This window comes from Physcomitrium patens, chromosome 1 (assembly GCF_059467195.1).
Source record: "Physcomitrium patens ecotype Gransden chromosome 1, ASM5946719v1, whole genome shotgun sequence".
Classification (NCBI taxonomy): Eukaryota; Viridiplantae; Streptophyta; class Bryopsida; order Funariales; family Funariaceae; genus Physcomitrium; species Physcomitrium patens.
The window spans coordinates 6,221,990-6,238,739 of NC_143410.1; the positions used below are offsets into that span (position 1 = coordinate 6,221,990).

Here is a 16,750-nt window from a genome sequence, read left to right on the forward strand (position 1 = left end):
GACCAAAGAAATTAAATTGGATTCTTTGAATGTACAATATATTGTATTCAATATGAAAAATACACTATTATGACGTATGTGAAATATGCTTACTTTCAATTTGAAAATAAATATCATAAAGACCACATTATCTTGTTTTAAGCTACCATACTTATGCATGCTTATTTTCTACTTTATACAGAGCATAATAATGAGATTTTTATTATGAACTAAGATGCATCATACTTAACAGATTGCCCTTGGAATATGATGACAATGAAAATTGAATTACTCAGAAATTATTCTTGATTTTAATATTCAAATACAAGATACAAGTGTATCAAATATGCATTCATATTTTATAAACGTGGCTTTATTATGGTTTAGTTGTACCTTTTGATATGATTTTGTTGAATAATACATCTCTAAAATGAAGTTATAATTTCATTAGAGTCTCACACAGTGATTTTTTCACTGTTCACATATTTTCTTCATGAAAAAGATTATTTTTTTGTTGTACTTTACTATATTAACCACTCTATTGAATGTGGTACACGTACTTACTTTCATTACACATCTTAGATTGCGAAAAACAATACAATCTATCAATTATATTTCATATTCACTTTTCAGAGATATCCACATGTCACTGTAATCTTATGTTTTAATGTTGTAAAATAATCACAACATACTCAAAATCCTTTCTTTTTTTGCAAAAATATATCTTGCAAAACACTATCATATACTTGATTTTTATGCAAAGAGTATATGACAATAATTATTAAATCGTCTATAACATTTAACTTTAGGGGGGCCATTTATTTTAGGGTAATGTTAAATAGACCCACTCTTGATGAAGAATATGATAGTCATGAAGAATGTAATTGATTTTTTTGGTTGCAGATCCAATAGTGGAGAAATAAATTTAGAAGACATTTTTATCTTTCTTTTCACAATGGCTAAGGTAGGTGGGTAAATTTAGTAAAAAATTGGGTCTACTAATATTCCTCTTATTTTATATAGTACCTATTATTCAAAAATATTATATATACGTAAATGGGTTACTTTAAAAGAACGAGAAAGAGATTGTGTTTAGGGGGGTTTGGCAATCACCAAAGTTCCCACCATGATACAAACCTTGTTAAAGTTTTCGCATGCCCGTGGGCATGCAAAAACTTTACACACTGCCCTACGGGCTGTACCGCCAAAACGATGACATGGCAGGTGAGATGCCAGCGTGGACACAGCAGGGGGGTGACGAGGCAACGTGGTACGCGAGAACGAAGGCGCCACGATCGTCTCGTTGCTGTCTCCGATGTTGGTAGGGCATTAAGCGAGTGAGCGAGTGAGTTGTGGATGGGGTTTAGGGTTTATGATCTTCGTTACCACCACAAGGGCTCCTCCGATCCATCGCACTCCCTCTCTCCAATCCCGCTGCTCTTGCGTCGCCCTTCGTCAACCAAGGTGGCCCCTCCTTCCACCTCTCTCCCGAATTCTCCTTGCATTTCGACTCAACTCAAGTGCGTACACTTAGCTCTTCTTTCGCATTTTTCACATCTCGCATTCTCGTGTCGTTGCGTCTGCTGGAGGCCGATTTGTGGGGTTGTTACCTCGGGGTGACTTTCTTTTTTAGGTAGATCCGGAGTGATGCGTTCTCAGTTGTCGGAATGAGTGATGTCGTTTGGGTGGAACAGCGTGTAGAGAGATTTAGGTTTTGTGTTATTACGCTTGAGCGATTGGGATTCGTGCGTCGTCACGTGGTGTAGAATTTTGGGTTTGGGATTTTGGGGGTTGGGGATTTCAGGCTGTTGTTTCGGTTATTGTGTGTGTGCAGGAAATGGACGGAGGCAAGGAGGCTCCCAAGAGCCATGCGCGGCGGGATAAGTTGCTGGAGATAGAACGGTCTGTTCAGAAGAAGTGGGAGGATGGGAAGGTTTTTGAGGTGGAGGCTCCGTCGGAGAAAGCCAAGGAAGACGAGAAGTTCTTTGGGAATTTCCCGTATCCTTACATGAATGGGTATCTTCATCTTGGCCACGGGTTCACAATATCTAAGCTGGAGTTTGCAGCTGCGTATCACCGTTTGATTGGGAAGAAGGTTCTCTTTCCTTTTGCCTTTCATTGTACCGGTATGCCCATCAAGGCTTGTGCGGATAAGTTAGCGCGAGAGGTTAAGAACTATGGGAATCCTCCAGTCTTTCCCCAGATAGAGGAAGAGAGTGAGGCAGTCAGCAAGGCGCAAGCTGCTGCCGCGGAGAAGGTACAGCAGGAGGCTGAAAAAGCCGAGCCAGCGAAGTTTAAGAGTAAGAAGTCGAAAGCCGCCTCGAAGACTGGGCCTGCAAAACATCAATGGGAGATCATGCAGTCGCTGGACCTTGACGATGAGGTAATTTCCAAGTTTCAGGATCCGTACTATTGGCTAGAGTTTTTCCCACCGGTAGCGAAGGAGCATCTGAAGTCATTCGGGCTCGGAGTGGATTGGAGGCGCTCTTTCATCACCACTGACATGAACCCATACTACGACTCGTTTGTGAGGTGGCATCTTCAGACCTTGAAAAATAAAGGCAAGGTGGAAAAGGCTACCCGGTACGCAATATATTCTCCATTTGATGGCCAACCCTGTGCAGATCATGACAGAGCTTCAGGTGAAGGAGTGCAGCCTCAGGATTATACTCTCATCAAGATGGAAATCAAGGCGCCTTTTACAGGGAAACTTGAAGTGCTTGCTGGTCGGAGGGTGTTTCTTGCAGCTGCTACACTGCGCCCTGAGACTATGTATGGCCAAACGAATGCGTGGGTGCTCCCTGACGGTCAGTATGGTGCTTACGAAATTGATGACACTGAAGTCTTCATTGTAACTTACCGTGCTGCCCTCAATCTTGCTTATCAGCGAAAATCCAGGATTCCAGAGAAGCCTACTTGTCTGGTGGAACTTACTGGGCATGATTTGATTGGGCTGCCTCTCCAGTCTCCACTTACTAGTTACGATACAATTTACGCTCTGCCTATGCTCACAATTTTGACGGACAAAGGAACAGGGATCGTGACAAGCGTGCCGAGTGATTCTCCTGATGATTACATGGCCATGAAAGATTTGAAGGCAAAACCTGCATTGCGTCAGAAGTTTAATGTGAAAGACGAGTGGGTCATGCCTTTCGAGATTATCCCTATCATTAATATTCCTGGGTTTGGAGACGTTGCAGCAGAGAAGGTTTGTACGGACCTGAAAATTCAAAGTCAGAATGACAAGGAGAAGTTAGCAGAGGCTAAGAGACAAACATATCTTAAAGGATTCACTGATGGAGTAATGCTGATTGGAGACCACCAGGGCTCGAAAGTATCAGATGCGAAGCCATTGATACGGAAGATGTTGGAGCTGGAAGGCATGGCTGTCCCTTACAGTGAACCTGAGAAGAAGGTGATGTCTAGATCTGGGGACGAGTGTGTCGTGGCCTTGACAGATCAATGGTACTTGCTGTATGGAGAGGAGGAATGGAAAGCCCTGTCAGAGGAGTGCCTGAAAGGAATGGAACTTTTCAATGATGAAGCCAGACATGGTTTCGAGCACACCCTGGGTTGGCTTAATCAATGGGCATGCTCACGGTCATTTGGTTTAGGAACACGGGTGCCGTGGGACCCTCAATTCTTGATTGAGTCTCTTTCGGACTCGACCATATATATGGCCTTTTACACAGTAGTGCATCTCCTTCAAGGTGGTGATATGTACGGAAAGAGCGTTGGTGCCGTACGGCCAGAGGATATGACTCATGCCGTCTGGGACTATGTATTCCAAGAAGGTCCTCTTCCTGAGACAAATATTCCGGCTGAACTGCTGCAGAAGATGAGAACTGAATTTGAGTACTGGTACCCATTTGACCTCCGTGTGTCAGGGAAGGATCTGATTCAGAATCATTTGACGTTTTGCATTTACAATCATACTGCGATGTTTCCGAAGGAGAAGTGGCCTAAGGGATTCCGGTGCAATGGACATCTCCTACTGAACTCTGAGAAGATGTCTAAATCAACCGGCAATTTCTTGACCATCCTGTCGTCTATTGAGTTGTTCTCAGCAGATGCTACGAGGTTTGCTCTAGCTGATGCTGGAGATGCTATGGACGATGCAAACTTTGTTTTCGAAACGGCAAACTCTGCTATTTTGCGTCTGACGAAGGAGATTGCTTGGATGGAACAAGTTATTGGAGCAGATTTGGTGCTTCGATCAGGTCCTACTACCTCGTTCCCAGATAGGGTTTTCGAGAATGAGCTGAATATCGCCATCAAGGAGACACAAATGCATTACAGTAACTACATGTTCAGGGACGCATTAAAGACTGGTTTCTATGATCTTCAGACTGCTCGGGATGAGTACAGGTTGGCGTGTGGGGCAGAGGGAATGCACAAGGATTTGATTTGGAGATTTATGGACGTGCAGACAAGGCTTATCACTCCCATTTGCCCTCATTATGCGGAGCATGTATGGACTGATTTGTTCAAGAAAGAGGGTTATGCAGTTACAGCGGGATGGCCAACCCCTACTGGTGCTATTGACCTCATTCTGCAACGTGCTAACAAGTATTTACAGGATGTAATCAAGACCTTGAGAAACGTTTTGCAAAAGCAATCCGCCCCTAAAAAGGTTAAGCAGGGTAAAGGAGGCGCTGCCCCACCTGCTGCTAAACTGACTATTGCCCTCATCTATGTTGCTGAGAAGTATAGTGGGTGGCAAGAGGAGTGTTTAAAGATATTGAAAAGCAAGTATACCGCCAGTACAAAATCTTTCTGTTCTGACTCTGAGATTGTGGCTACCTTGAAGAGTAGTAGTTTGGGCCAAGAGGCGGGATTTAAACAGATCCAGCAACAGTGCATGCCGTTTATCAAGTTCAAGAAGGATGAGACGCTGGCTGTGGGTGAGCATGCGCTGGACGTGAAGCTTCCATTTGGAGAGATTGAGGTTCTGAAAGAGAATCTAGAATTCATCACAAGTCAGCTCTTATTGGAAAAGGTGCAAATTTACTCCTACACAGATGCTGATGCTCTGGCTATGGCGGGCGCGCAGCAAACTCAGCTGAAGCAGAAACCTCCAACACCTGGGAACCCTGCTCCTGCTTTCCTTTCGACTTCAGAGGTCTCTTTGGCGGACTTGAAATTGAATTGAGCTTTCCGCAATTATCATGTCCTGTTGGTATGCCCTAAAATCTCATTATCCGAAATTGTGCAAAGTTGTGCAATCTTTCCTGTGTTTTGGCACGCAAGTTTGGGCTCTCAAGCTTTTCAGGAACCTCAGGTTGTGTGACTGAACATATTACTTAAGTTGTGGCGGATTTGTGCACTCGTGATCTTGAAAAATTCTGGCTAAATCGATGTGTGCATCTCACGGAAGGTGGCTTCTAATTGCTTGGTCCAATCGTGAATTGGTACTTGCAGACCTGCGACACTTGATATGCCTGTGCCCAATCCAATTGTGGAGGTTTTCAAGATTTTGAAAGGTGCAAAGGCTGTGAGATCTATGTTATTTGACCGATGGTTGCTCGTAATAGTAGACCTTAGCAAGATCCTGACTTGGTGACTGATTTTTAAGCCTCTTGTTCCTATTCTAAACAGTAAGCACATTAATGTGTAGCTAGGTAGTTTATCATGGACAGATCGGTATTTTTTAGGTGTTCCAAAAGTCCTGAGTTCTGTTGAGAGTTTCGTACAGGAGGTGATCTTTTCTTTCCGACTGCTCAATTGCAATGGAAAAAATACCATGATTTCTTACAGGAAATCATTTTTAACTTCAAAAGTAGTTGTTATTCTTGCCGGTGACAGCTGCTGATGAAAAGAGTGGAAAAACTGCTTGTGTGAACTACAAGTTAACAGCATTTATCCCGTGTTCTATTCTATTTCAAACCAAAACACAGCAAACATGGGAAACGATTGAGGCAACAATGAAAAAACACCTTCTTTTGGAGATGAGATAGAATTTTGGATGGCTGGGATACTATTGTGGTATAGTCATGGAAGTCAAATGAGGTAGTGCTCCAGTGTTCTGTTCAATGGGATCATCGCACATGCATTTCTCAGTACCTTAGCATACATGTAGTAAGCAGTGCGTCTTACATTGAATGACTTTGGTTGCCTTGATGATGAAGGTGTTAAGATATTGGCAGCTCATGTTTTTGTTACATGTAGAAAAAAATAAAACATGTAAACATACAACTGTGTAAAACATGTATATGAAGCTAAAACTTTGAATTAGGACAATTTTCGGACATGGCAGAAAATGGTAGCAAATATGTCCTACAAAAAGTGCAAAAATATTCACTTTCACAAAACTGAGAACGGTGGAATTTACGATATCCTTACACGGAATCTTTGCTAAAAATCAACAATCAGAAATTAAGAAGTTCATGCACAATGAGGGAACAGCTCCAAACTATGATTTTAGTTTTTTTGCTGTAATTATGTTCGGATTTGTGTCACGAAAACAGACAGAGGCTAGAAAACACAACAATTTAGTGTTTAATTGTCAACAATTAAAATGAGATTAGACGAAAAAATAAACCATATGTTATGAATTCATGTCTCACGAAGCATAAATCCCACGAAAAAAAAAAAATAAAAAAACACATCTCGAAAACAAAATCGTTATTTTTTAATTTTTTATATACATAGATATTAATTATCTTTATTGCTTGATGTCAAATCCACGGTTTTCAGCGCGAGGTCCCGAGGCCGAACATCCTGACCCCGTCACCAATGGGTACTGAGGGGGAGGCGTGGGGATCAGAGAACGTGGGAACATCGCGAGGGAACACTGGCTTCCTCGAGGCTGAATAAGACACCCACTTCGCTTCCGCTGAACGCTGGCAGGGCCTCCCAGAGCCTCGCCGCTGCGGAACAGATTTTGTGGGTTCCGACACCACGCAACAATTTGCGTTCGTTGAAGCGTCTTTTGCTTCTATACCTCTTTTAGGAGGTTGGTTTTTGTGGGATTTCAATTCATCATTCGCAGGTGTGGCTGGTGACAATGACTTCAGCTTTGATGACCGGAGCTGCGGCGTCTATGACTTTGTCGCTGTCGCTACGAGGCTCCCCATTCACGGAATTCAATGGCTTGGCTGCTGCCGCCCCCTCGATTAGATCCCCAATGCTGCCATCCTCGCGCCCATGTGAGTGTTCTCAGTGCTCGATTGTGTCCTTAGTTTCTAAGAATTTAATCATGGGATTCGTTTTTGCTCGGAATGGGATTGGTGGTAAGGATTTTGGTGTTGCGCGATGGAACGAGACTCTTCTTTTTCACGGTTTTGTTGCGTTTTGTGACGTGACTCGTTCTTGATTGAAAATTCAGCTGGTGTGATCGCAGAATTGGCATCACTGTGACGTGCAGCATTTCTGGTTACTTGACTCTGTTTAATTTTTTTTGCAGCTTTCATGCGTGAGCCATTGAAGATTGAAGCCCTGAAGGATCAAACCCGGAGAGAGTCTGTGAAATCTCGTCACAGGCGTTTGAGAAAGAAGGTAATGTGGAATTTGCTCTCGTGAGGCTTCTTATCGAACTTGTCTAGGTTACGCAGTTTGATACTCAACAATTCTGAGAAGAATTTGTCTACATTCTTAGATCTTCAAGAATGTGGGAGAAATACCGCCCGTCACGACTTACTAATTGGACTCTCTAAGTAGCTTGAATTGATCACACTCTACACTTTGCCCTAAAATTCATAGTGTCAGAAACTGTCCCATTCTTGGTTTTTGAAGTCGGTATTGCATTCCTGTAGACTTTCAACTCAAGAAGAGTACAAGTAGATGGATGTGAATCTATAGTGTGGATTTGAGTAATTGGAAAGGACCCTAGTGTGATGGCCAGTTATGTTGGGCAGGTCTGAAGTGATCATACCTGGCCGTTTCTAGATCCTTTTAATGAAATACCACGCTGGGAACTTGTGTGCAGCTGAGTGGTACAACTGAAAGACCTCGATTGGCTGTCTTCCGCACTAACCAAGATTTGTACGCCCAAGTCATTGACGACACCAAGCAGCATACCCTGGCCACTGCATCCACGCTTACGAAAGAAATTCGTGAAGCCATCGAGGATACCGCAGGCCCAACCATTGTGAGTTTCTCCTCTAATTTTCCAACACGTCAGTTTTACGTATTCACTGAAAATATTTCCTGTCTTGGTTATCTGGTGTTCAACTTTGATGTGATGTCGTCGCTTCACACCCCGTCAAAATAATCAAACTTCAAAAGTACTAAGGATAACACCGTTGAACTTCTATTTTCATTTATCATCTTTCATGCATAGGACAGAATTAGAAGTAGCTTTTAAATGTGAGCAAGTTACAGATTGAACGACTAGAATGCAGAGGATTATATAGAACAGAATTAGAATCCCACGGTGAATTTCAAAATTTCTTGCTAACAGCTTCAAATGTTTTTGCAGGAATCGGCTAAGAAAGTTGGGGAGGCTATTGGCAGGCTGTGCCTAGAGAGAGGCATCACCAAGGTGGCTTTTGACAGGGGCGGTTTTGTTTACCACGGTCGCATTAAGGCGTTGGCAGATGCTGCTCGTGAAGCCGGTCTAAATTTTTAGAGGGGCAGTCTAAATAGATAGGGACCAACGTTTTGAGGGGGACAACGATCGTCTTTTCCACAGTTCAGGTTCATTTGCTTCAAACATGGACATTTTGATTCAATTTTCAATGCGGCTTTTGTGTTTGTAAATAGAGCTCTCAAAGAATTGTCTAGTCCTACAGCTTCTTTCCTTTTCCGTTGTTCTCTTGCAACTGCATCTGATTCATTAACGCTTATCCTTATTGTCCTCCTGTGATTTTCTTTGAAGTTGAGAGAATCACTTGCTACACAATTCCTCCTGTGTAGATAGATCAGCACTCGTTATGGCAACACCTTCTCTCACTCAGATGTTCCACTAAACTCATACAATGCTGGACAATGCTTAACCCAGTCGTAATTCTGAAAACGTGCTTTGAGACTTAGAAACTCCAGACTGTCGATCTACTACGATCGAACTGAAGGCCGAAGAGTGCAAGCTTGTTGCAACTTTGCAGTCAGGGAAAGGAACCGAGTAACTGCTTGTTGGATCAAATGGTCTTATCATACTTGGAAGAATTGAAGGTATGAATCAGCTCCCTTGCAGCACATGTGTGAGGTGTGACAAAAGCCATTCTTTACCGCAATAAAAATGCATCATTCGGCATCTGGTCTTTCCAGTTTTAAGATACAATTGTGAAGATTCATCAATTCCATTGCTTGTCCATATGAGTACATGAGAGTAGATAATAGAGTTGATACTATTTTATATAATACTCATTGACAATGTTGACATGAGCATATTTTTGACAAAGTTTCTTGACTTAGAACTAGTACAATATAAATGAAACTATTAAAAGACAAGCATTTTCAAAGCTTGGCTTGATTTTAGGACTGCAACATTTCTTGTATACAGACATAGTTATTTGGTTATCTTGCTAAGTTTTATTATAATAAATCTTTGCTTCTACTTCTTAAATTATAACAATGAATAATAGAAAAAAGGATTTTTTGTTTTGTTTTGTTTTGTTTTGTTTTTTTAATTTATTGTTAACATAAATCTATATCTTGTTATGACTTGTAAAAATTACTTTTAATCCACATCGTACCGTGTATAAATTTTATAAATTAGGATAAAAGTCTAATCTATTTTATTTATGAATTTTATAATTTTATAAAATTCAATATACCTATTTTATTTATGAATGTAGTATAGATATATGACATGTACTTGATTTTAAAAATATTACATAAATCATTTAAAACAAGCTAAATCATGGTAATAAAAAAGAAAATCTACATAAAAATATCATGCTGTCTCAGAAAAAAATTAAAATATATATTTAAAGAAAAAAAGATAAAAAGAAAAAGAGTAACACTAAATAACTTAATGGTAAACTAAATTATTATTTTAATTAGAATGATGAGATTTTAGGCAAAACGAGGTTAAATAAGCAATATGAATCAATTCCATGTAAAATATTACAGAGTTATATGAAATGGTGTCAAAGAAAAAAATTAGAAATACTTCATTTTACTTATTTATTTTAATCATAAACCCCTTAAATCCACGTCAAAGTTAAGATGACCTGAATCAAAATGTCCTTGAATTCAATTTCAACACGTAACAATTTTACCACTTCTCTCTCTCTCTCAAAAAAAAAAAAAAAAAAAAAACCCATCATAATAATAAGAATAGTTTTTCAAATCCTGAATTTCTATCTGAGCAAATTCTCAAATTAGGGTTTCGATGCTTAAATTAAGCAATACATCTAAACTTTCCGAAGCGAACTTCACATCTCGTATTAGGAAGTCGATTCACATCGATGGAGTGTCGGAACCGATCATGGGATCGGATCCTGACGGAGAAATGCTGGCGGTGCCCATGCAGCGTCGCCGACCGTGCGACGCCGTGTTGGTGTGCGAAATTTCTTCGTTGAGGCGCACGTGACGTTAGCGAGGCTGCTCAATAGTGGGTACGGGAGGTTTGGATTGTTAGAGCACGAGGAGGGTGTTTGGCTTCGAGGTTTGAAGAAGTTGGGTGCATTCGCGGTCGAGAATTGAGTAGCGATTGCAGTTGTCCTTCTGCAGTTTTCTCAAGGTTTGTGGTTGTGTGCAAATTTGAGCTTCAAGAGAGTGTCGCAGTTGTGATCGTGATGATCGGCATGGTTATGGTTTACGCTGGTGGGAAAAGAAACTGAGTGCTGATCATTCATGGCCGAGGTATCGACCTCGTCGAGTTGGGAGGTGAGACCCAGTTCGAGGGATCTGCCATCCGAGGCTCCCCGTGGACTTGAGATGGGTTTTGCCCTTCGAGCAACTTTTCGATGAGGTGTCTGTATGTGTTGGATTAGTGTTTCTCGAGGGTTTGGTTTGCGGGCGTGGAGTTATGCTTCATGGTGGGATTTCTTCGCTAATTTTGACTGAACGTCACGCACTTCATACTTCGCTAAAACTGGTTGTCTTGTCTGTGGATTTTATTGTCTTGTGCACAACCCTGCTGTAAGTTTTCGATTGACAATTTTGTCTCCGCTCACAAGAGCGTTTCAATTCTTCTCACATGGGAGGTTGCCAATCGAAATATTGTAGCTGGCATTCTGCTCTTACCGCTTTTTACGACGCTGAACGTGTTCGTTTGCTATTCTCTTTTAATTTTTTTCGAGTCTTTCTGGAATCATAGAAGCAGATGAGGATTAGATTGTCATTGATAAACCTTGGCTCATGATAACTTTTTCAAAAAAAAGTTTCCGAAGCGGTTTCGAAGTGGTCGTAACGGTTTTTGGACAAGCATGTTGTTGGTTAGGGTCAACTCCACCCGCTTGTTTCGGTCTGTAGCAAGTACTATTTGCCAGTACACCTCGTTTGGTGCTTTGAGTATTGCAAATTGGGATTGCAAAACACAGGGATGTGAGGCACGCATAGCAGCGTTTCTGCTTAGTTGATTGTGTCTCATTGTTTGAATCTGTAGAAGTCAAGGATTTGTGTAACCGTTTTCTTAGGAAACGGTTCAGAGAAGAAGTTTTTAAGGGTTTTCTTCGATCACGAGTTGGTAGATTTGCTTCCGTTGTCACTACATGTGTTGTCGATGTTCGAAGGTTTGAGCGTAATTTTGAAAGATTGCTTGTGCATGGAATAGTATTTTCGTGGCCATCATGTTGCTGTCTCTGGTTTGAACAGTTTCATAATACGAATGTGTCTACCTTATCTTTAGCATTTACAGAGGCTTGGCAGTAGCTAGTTTTTTTCCTCCTGATACTGCGAATGTCATGTGGAAGATGTGTTGGTTTTGAGTTACGTGTGTTGGAGTTAGCACTTAGTGTTGGAAGTTAATGGATATGACGGAGTACTTTATTGTTAGTGGGATCTTAGCGGGTTTCAAACCGTGTGCAGGAATCTTACAAAATTAAAACGATGATTGCGCAACCTTTGCATACACCAAGTGTTACCAGATTGGACAAGGCGAAGACGTCTGACAGGCATAGACCAGTGCAACAAAACGACTCCAAGAAGTATCTGATTGCTGAATCTCTTGGTTCTCGTCCCAAAACTGCAACTAACGGGTTCCACGGCGACTGTGAGAGGAGTTCATCATCCGGAAATCCTGGTGTTCATCTGAAGCACGCGTCATGCATATCTGCGTTGCAAGGATCTTCTCCTGGAGATGCAAAGGCTACTAAGCCCTCTCGTAAATTTAAAGAAGAAGGTGCGGTATGTAATTGTTCCTGTAAGAGTGAGAATGATCGTTGGCAGCAAGGGCAGTGGAGTGATGAAGAATGGGAAACTAAGCGCTTCACCACCAAGAAAGCTGGGATGTGCAAGTGTATAGCAGGAGCTGCAGTTGACTGTACAGCCGTTTGTTGTTGCCCCCTCTCTCTGCTACACCTTTTAGCTCTTGCGTGTATCAAAATGCCTACCCTTGTTGCCATTCGAACCCTCAGGAAGGTGAAATCCAAGCTTCGTAGGAAACACAAGTTTCAAGAATTTAATGACGACGATGTTGGTCCGACAACCCCTTTGACGCCCTCTCTTTCACGGAGAGAGTCAATGAGCGAAGTGACTTGGGTGCCGTCTGCTGGATTTGGAGACTCTCGAATGTGGCAAGAATACTTCGGTCCTGAGACTGTTGATCTTGCAATTCACTAGATACTCGTCTCCAACTGATAATTTTTTGAACAGAGCAGTATGCGCGATGAGGTATACTATATTTCCCGAAGTCCCATGTAACTGCGCACGAGGTCAACTCTTTCGCTTTCAGCAGGTTCACTCGAAACTTGAAGTGAGCGTCAAAGCCAGTGGTCCTTCATGGAAATGGTCATCCCTTTCGGCTCGACTTTTTCATTATTACAGCGACATTTTTTTCCTCATTCAAATCTGGTGTAGAGTGTTGTTCCTACACGTGCATGCCAGTGGATTCTTTGGAGGTCTTGTTTATTGTAAGAGATTTTGACTTGACCATTGCGACTTGGTCTTCAATAGTTTCTTGAGAAGGTGTCAGGGTGTCCTCTGTATTCAGTTGATGACAGGTGCTTCAAAGAAAAGTGACAGCTTTTGCATTGTTGTTCCCGATCTGTCTTTCTGTGAGAATGAAAACATTTCCACTGGGACCTGTAATTGTAATGTAATTACAATTTTTTAACAAAGGTTTACTTTTGCGCGAGAATATCAGAAGATTGTCTCGAGGTTGTCCTACTGTTCCTGTTGAATATTAGATTTCAGTAGCGAAGGTGTGCATGCAAGTGTTCGAGTCTCTGGTTGATCACCAATGTTGCTGCAGTTCTAATGCTGTACTATTACAAAGTAATTGAGGGCCACGAAGTGCTCTTATGTCCTGCTCATTGTTTGTTTTGTAACGTGATTTACTTACGCATTTGATATTGTATGCTGCTTTTAGCAGTGTCCATTTTCTTGTAAAAATTTTCCTCGACACTTCATGAATGACAAGGACATGTAATATATTATGTAAAGCAGAGAAGCAGTGTGGCCTGTAGTGTATGTTGATTACCCATCTATTCAAGGATTCTTATCTTATTCATTCATGGTTTGGGATTTTGGTGTCACTTTCAACGAAGTCATTCACAGTTGCGGAGAATTAAGGAAATTGGAAATTTCAAGGCGGGGCAACAACTAGGATGGTTTAGGATGGTTTATTCTAAGCACTCACCGTATAACATGCTGGTTGCCATTTATACGTCAAAGATACGTAATGAGGATTCATCCAGGAAGTAGAGTAAAATAGAGATATTTCATGCATGGATCTTATCAAGTGCCGATCCACACGAATCGTAGAATGTCATGCACCTGGTGTATTTCATCCAAATGCACTGGTACATTGATGTTCAGGCCCAAGTGCCGCAACACTGCCTAAATACACCCTAAAACGGTTCCTCCTCGCACATGTTTTGGATTTGTTTGTACCCGTTTCGCGCCTTCTACAGATACAAAACCAAGAGAAAACATCCAAAATTAAAAATTCATAATTTGTAGAACATATTTTTTACTTCCAGATTCTCCGATTGCATTTCCTCCAAGAAAATCATGAGACCCTGATTTGAGCACATCTGCCGTGATTTCTCGAGTTGCAGGTAACTATCCCTGGAGCTGTGACCAAGCCTTCACTGATGAGGGCATTCACTAAAACGCAAGCAAACTAGGGTCCATGAACCGATGCAGCGATTATCCATAGGACTTGGAACTGCAGATGCAAAAGAAAAGCAATTTGAGCACATTGTGGTGCAGTCGAGACACAAAGCCATCGCTTGCGTGGAAGAAATTGGGCAGATTCACGAACTCAACTGGAGATATCACTTCAACGGAAGTACCTTGTCAAGTGAACAGGAACCCCACGGTATATCCACTTTTTCCCAAACATGGGTATCCAAATTGAACATAACAAACCTCTCCGCCAGGTTCTCTTCCATCAGCCAAGTCCACACAAGCACATACTCATCGCAGAAATTTGTCAAAATCTGTATGTCACTAGGATCTACAGGGGGATCCGGGTTATCGCCATAGGCTATATACGTGAAAAGATCCTCCGGCATGCGCGCGTAGGGCTTCCATTCCGAAGTAGAGCGATCGCCAAGCTCCCACGCAGTGATCAATTTCTTGTCAATTTCCACACACACGTCATATAGCCGTCCCTGCCACACTCCAATGCTACGCAAGTAGTCGTCGCAGTCTCCCCCTGGAGGATCCATATATGCCCACTCGTCTTTCTCCAAATCGTAGGTCGTCATCTCATCCAGTTCTGACCTAATGTACATGATGCCGTTACACTCTGCGCAATTGGCTCGCCCAGGTCCCATGACAGGCCTGTTACCTGGCTTCGCCGTCCAGGAGTTCGTCATGGAGTCGTAAACTTGAGTGGGTATCCAGTTGTTCCCATAGGCAACCACATACTCGTAAGGGTGAATCGATTTGTCGACTTTGAGGGCGGCGAATGGAAGATCCAACGATTTCTCCAAGGGAAGAGGCAGTGAATGAGCATACCTCGTATGCACGTTATAGACCTCCTGTCCACCATAATCATTGCAGCTGATGCTGTAAATCATTCCGTTCACATCGAGAATTCCAGAGCGATAATCTATATTAAAAAGTCGTGTACAATTCCAGCGCTTGGACCCGGCGTCGCAAGACAATAAGGCGTGCAGCCTGTCCTTCCCTTCAGCCCTCAAACAGAAGTAAGGCTTCGGAATGGGACTCGTGTAGCAGCTCTCGAGAAACTTTCGATCGCGGGACAAACGATTCCACTCCTTGCAAACCACGCGTAGCCGGCAAAACTCTTGGATCGGCAGCTTCGAGTAGATGTTCTTCGCCAGTTCGATGTGGTTACCAAGCTCGCCCCACAGCTTGGGATCCATCCCGCTTCCATCTTCATTACTTGTCATTGCGACCGCCATTCCCAATCAACCAACCCAACCCAACAAACACTTTCTCACAACAAACACTCTCTGAAACCCACCATTTCTAAGCTCACAATACAAACAACACAACTTTCCACGAGAGCATCCTGTCACTCACACTCACTCACTCGTTTAGATAGATACACGAAATCCATGCACCGACCCTCCTGTCCATCATCCACCCTCGTCGTCGAATTGTGTCAGAGAACGGAGTATGGGAACGTTGGGGAACCAGAGGGGCGGGCAGGTTGGGAAAGATTTACAACTCCAAGCCACGGAGGATGTTTCCAGTGAGGATTATTTTGCCATTTCTCAGTTGGGTTGCATTCCTCAGTTGGGCCCTCACTCATCCACATTCTACACAAAGAGTATGTATGTATGTATGTACGGTGAAGTTTGTTTAGGGGGTTTGTTTCTCTCAATCCCAAATCCTTCAATTCCCTGTAGTATGGTATACCCCCCAACTTCCTTTAACAAAGTACCATTATTCCCACCACCACCACCACCAAGTAAAATTTGCTCAATCATGTACTGCATAGCACACGTCTCTTTTTTTATATTTTACATTTTATATTTATTTTATTTGTTATTATTATTTGGCTTCAGTATCCTAATCTTGTCTTAAGAGATAAACTCTCTTGTGTAGAATTGCAAAGTTTTGTAAAAAACACTTTTTAACTATATTATGACATTTTGGGACAATTTCTTGTTTGAATTCAACCATTACTCTTGCTTCAAAGATTTTATTTTTATTTTGTTGTCATACATAACAACACTTAATGTAAATGATACTTTTATTTCTAGGAAGATTTTTTACAACTCAAAAAATTTACTCATTAATTTTTTCTCCAACAAAGATATTTTATAAACAAGGTTTCAAAATTGATTTAACTTGATTTAAAATTCAAACTTCCATGATTATTAAATACCCTCTTTTTTGTATATGATTCATCTCCATGTTATTTCTTTATACACTCAAGGGTAATACACACACACACACACACATATATATATATATACATAATTATTACATTGATGTATCTTTCATTAAATAAACAAAAATATTCTGTTTATAACATAAATATGTTATTTAAGTAAATTGGCAAGAAAGAAAAAAAGAAAAAAAGAAAACTATGAACCAAATCAAGTCTAGGTTTGGACCCTAAATATGGTCTATGCTAGATGTTTGTTTTCATTTAATTTCAAACCTTATTTACTGAGATAACCACAAATATTATTGCTATCTTTAGTGTGTACAATTTGAAGTCAGGTTTTGAGTTCATTGTATAAGTATTTTTTATTTTATTTTATTTTATTTTATTTTTTCATTTTATCTTGGTATA

The 16,750-nt window shown here is 41.4% G+C and overlaps 4 protein-coding genes across 9 annotated transcripts; 3 read left to right on the forward strand and 1 right to left on the reverse strand.

The window, feature by feature from the left end:
• The first annotated feature begins 1,287 nt into the window (after nt 1-1,287).
• LOC112283068 (leucine--tRNA ligase, cytoplasmic) lies at nt 1,288-5,758 on the forward strand. 2 transcript variants are annotated; one of them, XM_024521342.3, is made up of 3 exons: nt 1,288-1,443; nt 1,814-5,158; nt 5,401-5,758. In XM_024521342.3, exons 1-2 carry the CDS (start codon nt 1,336-1,338, stop codon nt 5,129-5,131), a joined length of 3,426 nt encoding a protein of 1,141 aa, XP_024377110.1. In that variant the 5' UTR covers nt 1,288-1,335; the 3' UTR covers nt 5,132-5,158; nt 5,401-5,758. The 2 variants fall into 2 exon arrangements, with proteins under 2 accessions (XP_024377110.1, XP_024377124.1); XM_024521356.3 differs by having other exon boundaries at nt 1,297-1,499.
• A 1,077-nt stretch (nt 5,759-6,835) lies between these two features.
• LOC112279250 (uncharacterized) lies at nt 6,836-9,405 on the forward strand. Of its 2 annotated transcripts, XR_002968934.3 has the most exons (5): nt 6,836-7,127; nt 7,385-7,476; nt 7,907-8,068; nt 8,399-8,616; nt 8,953-9,405. XR_002968934.3 is itself a non-coding variant. In XM_024513492.3 (4 exons), the coding sequence occupies exons 1-4, from the start codon at nt 6,986-6,988 to the stop codon at nt 8,546-8,548; spliced, it is 546 nt and encodes a 181-aa protein (XP_024369260.1). In that variant the 5' UTR covers nt 6,836-6,985; the 3' UTR covers nt 8,549-8,679. The 2 variants fall into 2 exon arrangements, 1 of the variants encoding a protein (XP_024369260.1); XM_024513492.3 differs by lacking the exon at nt 8,953-9,405 and having other exon boundaries at nt 8,399-8,679.
• A 1,063-nt stretch (nt 9,406-10,468) lies between these two features.
• Nucleotides 10,469-13,165, forward strand: LOC112290468 (uncharacterized). 4 transcript variants are annotated; one of them, XM_024536754.3, is made up of 2 exons: nt 10,469-10,606; nt 11,896-13,165. In XM_024536754.3, the coding sequence occupies exon 2, from the start codon at nt 11,917-11,919 to the stop codon at nt 12,646-12,648; it is 732 nt and encodes a 243-aa protein (XP_024392522.1). In that variant the 5' UTR covers nt 10,469-10,606; nt 11,896-11,916; the 3' UTR covers nt 12,649-13,165. The 4 variants fall into 4 exon arrangements, with proteins under 4 accessions (XP_024392522.1, XP_024392504.1, XP_024392513.1 ...); XM_024536736.3 differs by having other exon boundaries at nt 10,502-10,752; XM_024536745.3 differs by lacking the exon at nt 10,469-10,606 and adding an exon at nt 10,775-10,904.
• Nucleotides 13,166-13,728: 563 nt separating this feature from the next.
• On the reverse strand, nt 13,729-15,561 carry LOC112290459 (F-box only protein 6). Its single transcript, XM_024536723.3, has 2 exons — nt 14,325-15,561; nt 13,729-14,197 (listed from the first exon to the last, which is right to left on the reverse strand). The coding sequence occupies exons 1-2, from the start codon at nt 15,402-15,404 to the stop codon at nt 14,153-14,155; spliced, it is 1,125 nt and encodes a 374-aa protein (XP_024392491.1). The 5' UTR covers nt 15,405-15,561; the 3' UTR covers nt 13,729-14,152.
• Nucleotides 15,562-16,750: the final 1,189 nt, after the last annotated feature.

What these genes read in the sequence shown, in the direction of transcription:
- LOC112283068 (XM_024521342.3), top strand. Translation starts at nt 1,336, where the DNA reads ATGGGGTTTAGGGTTTATGATCTTCGTTACCACCACAAGGGCTCCTCC. An exon ending in GTCGCCCTTCGTCAACCAAG is followed by an intron (nt 1,444 to 1,813) that starts GTGGCCCCTCCT and finishes GTGTGTGTGCAG; the next exon opens with GAAATGGACGGAGGCAAGGA.
- LOC112279250 (XM_024513492.3), top strand. Translation starts at nt 6,986, where the DNA reads ATGACTTCAGCTTTGATGACCGGAGCTGCGGCGTCTATGACTTTGTCG. An exon ending in ACAGGCGTTTGAGAAAGAAG is followed by an intron (nt 7,477 to 7,906) that starts GTAATGTGGAAT and finishes ACTTGTGTGCAG; the next exon opens with CTGAGTGGTACAACTGAAAG. An exon ending in ATACCGCAGGCCCAACCATT is followed by an intron (nt 8,069 to 8,398) that starts GTGAGTTTCTCC and finishes ATGTTTTTGCAG; the next exon opens with GAATCGGCTAAGAAAGTTGG.
- LOC112290468 (XM_024536736.3), top strand. Translation starts at nt 10,720, where the DNA reads ATGGCCGAGGTATCGACCTCGTCGAGTTGGGAG. An exon ending in CGACCTCGTCGAGTTGGGAG is followed by an intron (nt 10,753 to 11,895) that starts GTGAGACCCAGT and finishes AACCGTGTGCAG; the next exon opens with GAATCTTACAAAATTAAAAC.
- LOC112290459 (XM_024536723.3), bottom strand. Translation starts at nt 15,404, where the DNA reads ATGGCGGTCGCAATGACAAGTAATGAAGATGGAAGCGGGATGGATCCC. An exon ending in GTTCCTGTTCACTTGACAAG is followed by an intron (nt 14,198 to 14,324) that starts GTACTTCCGTTG and finishes TTGCATCTGCAG; the next exon opens with TTCCAAGTCCTATGGATAAT.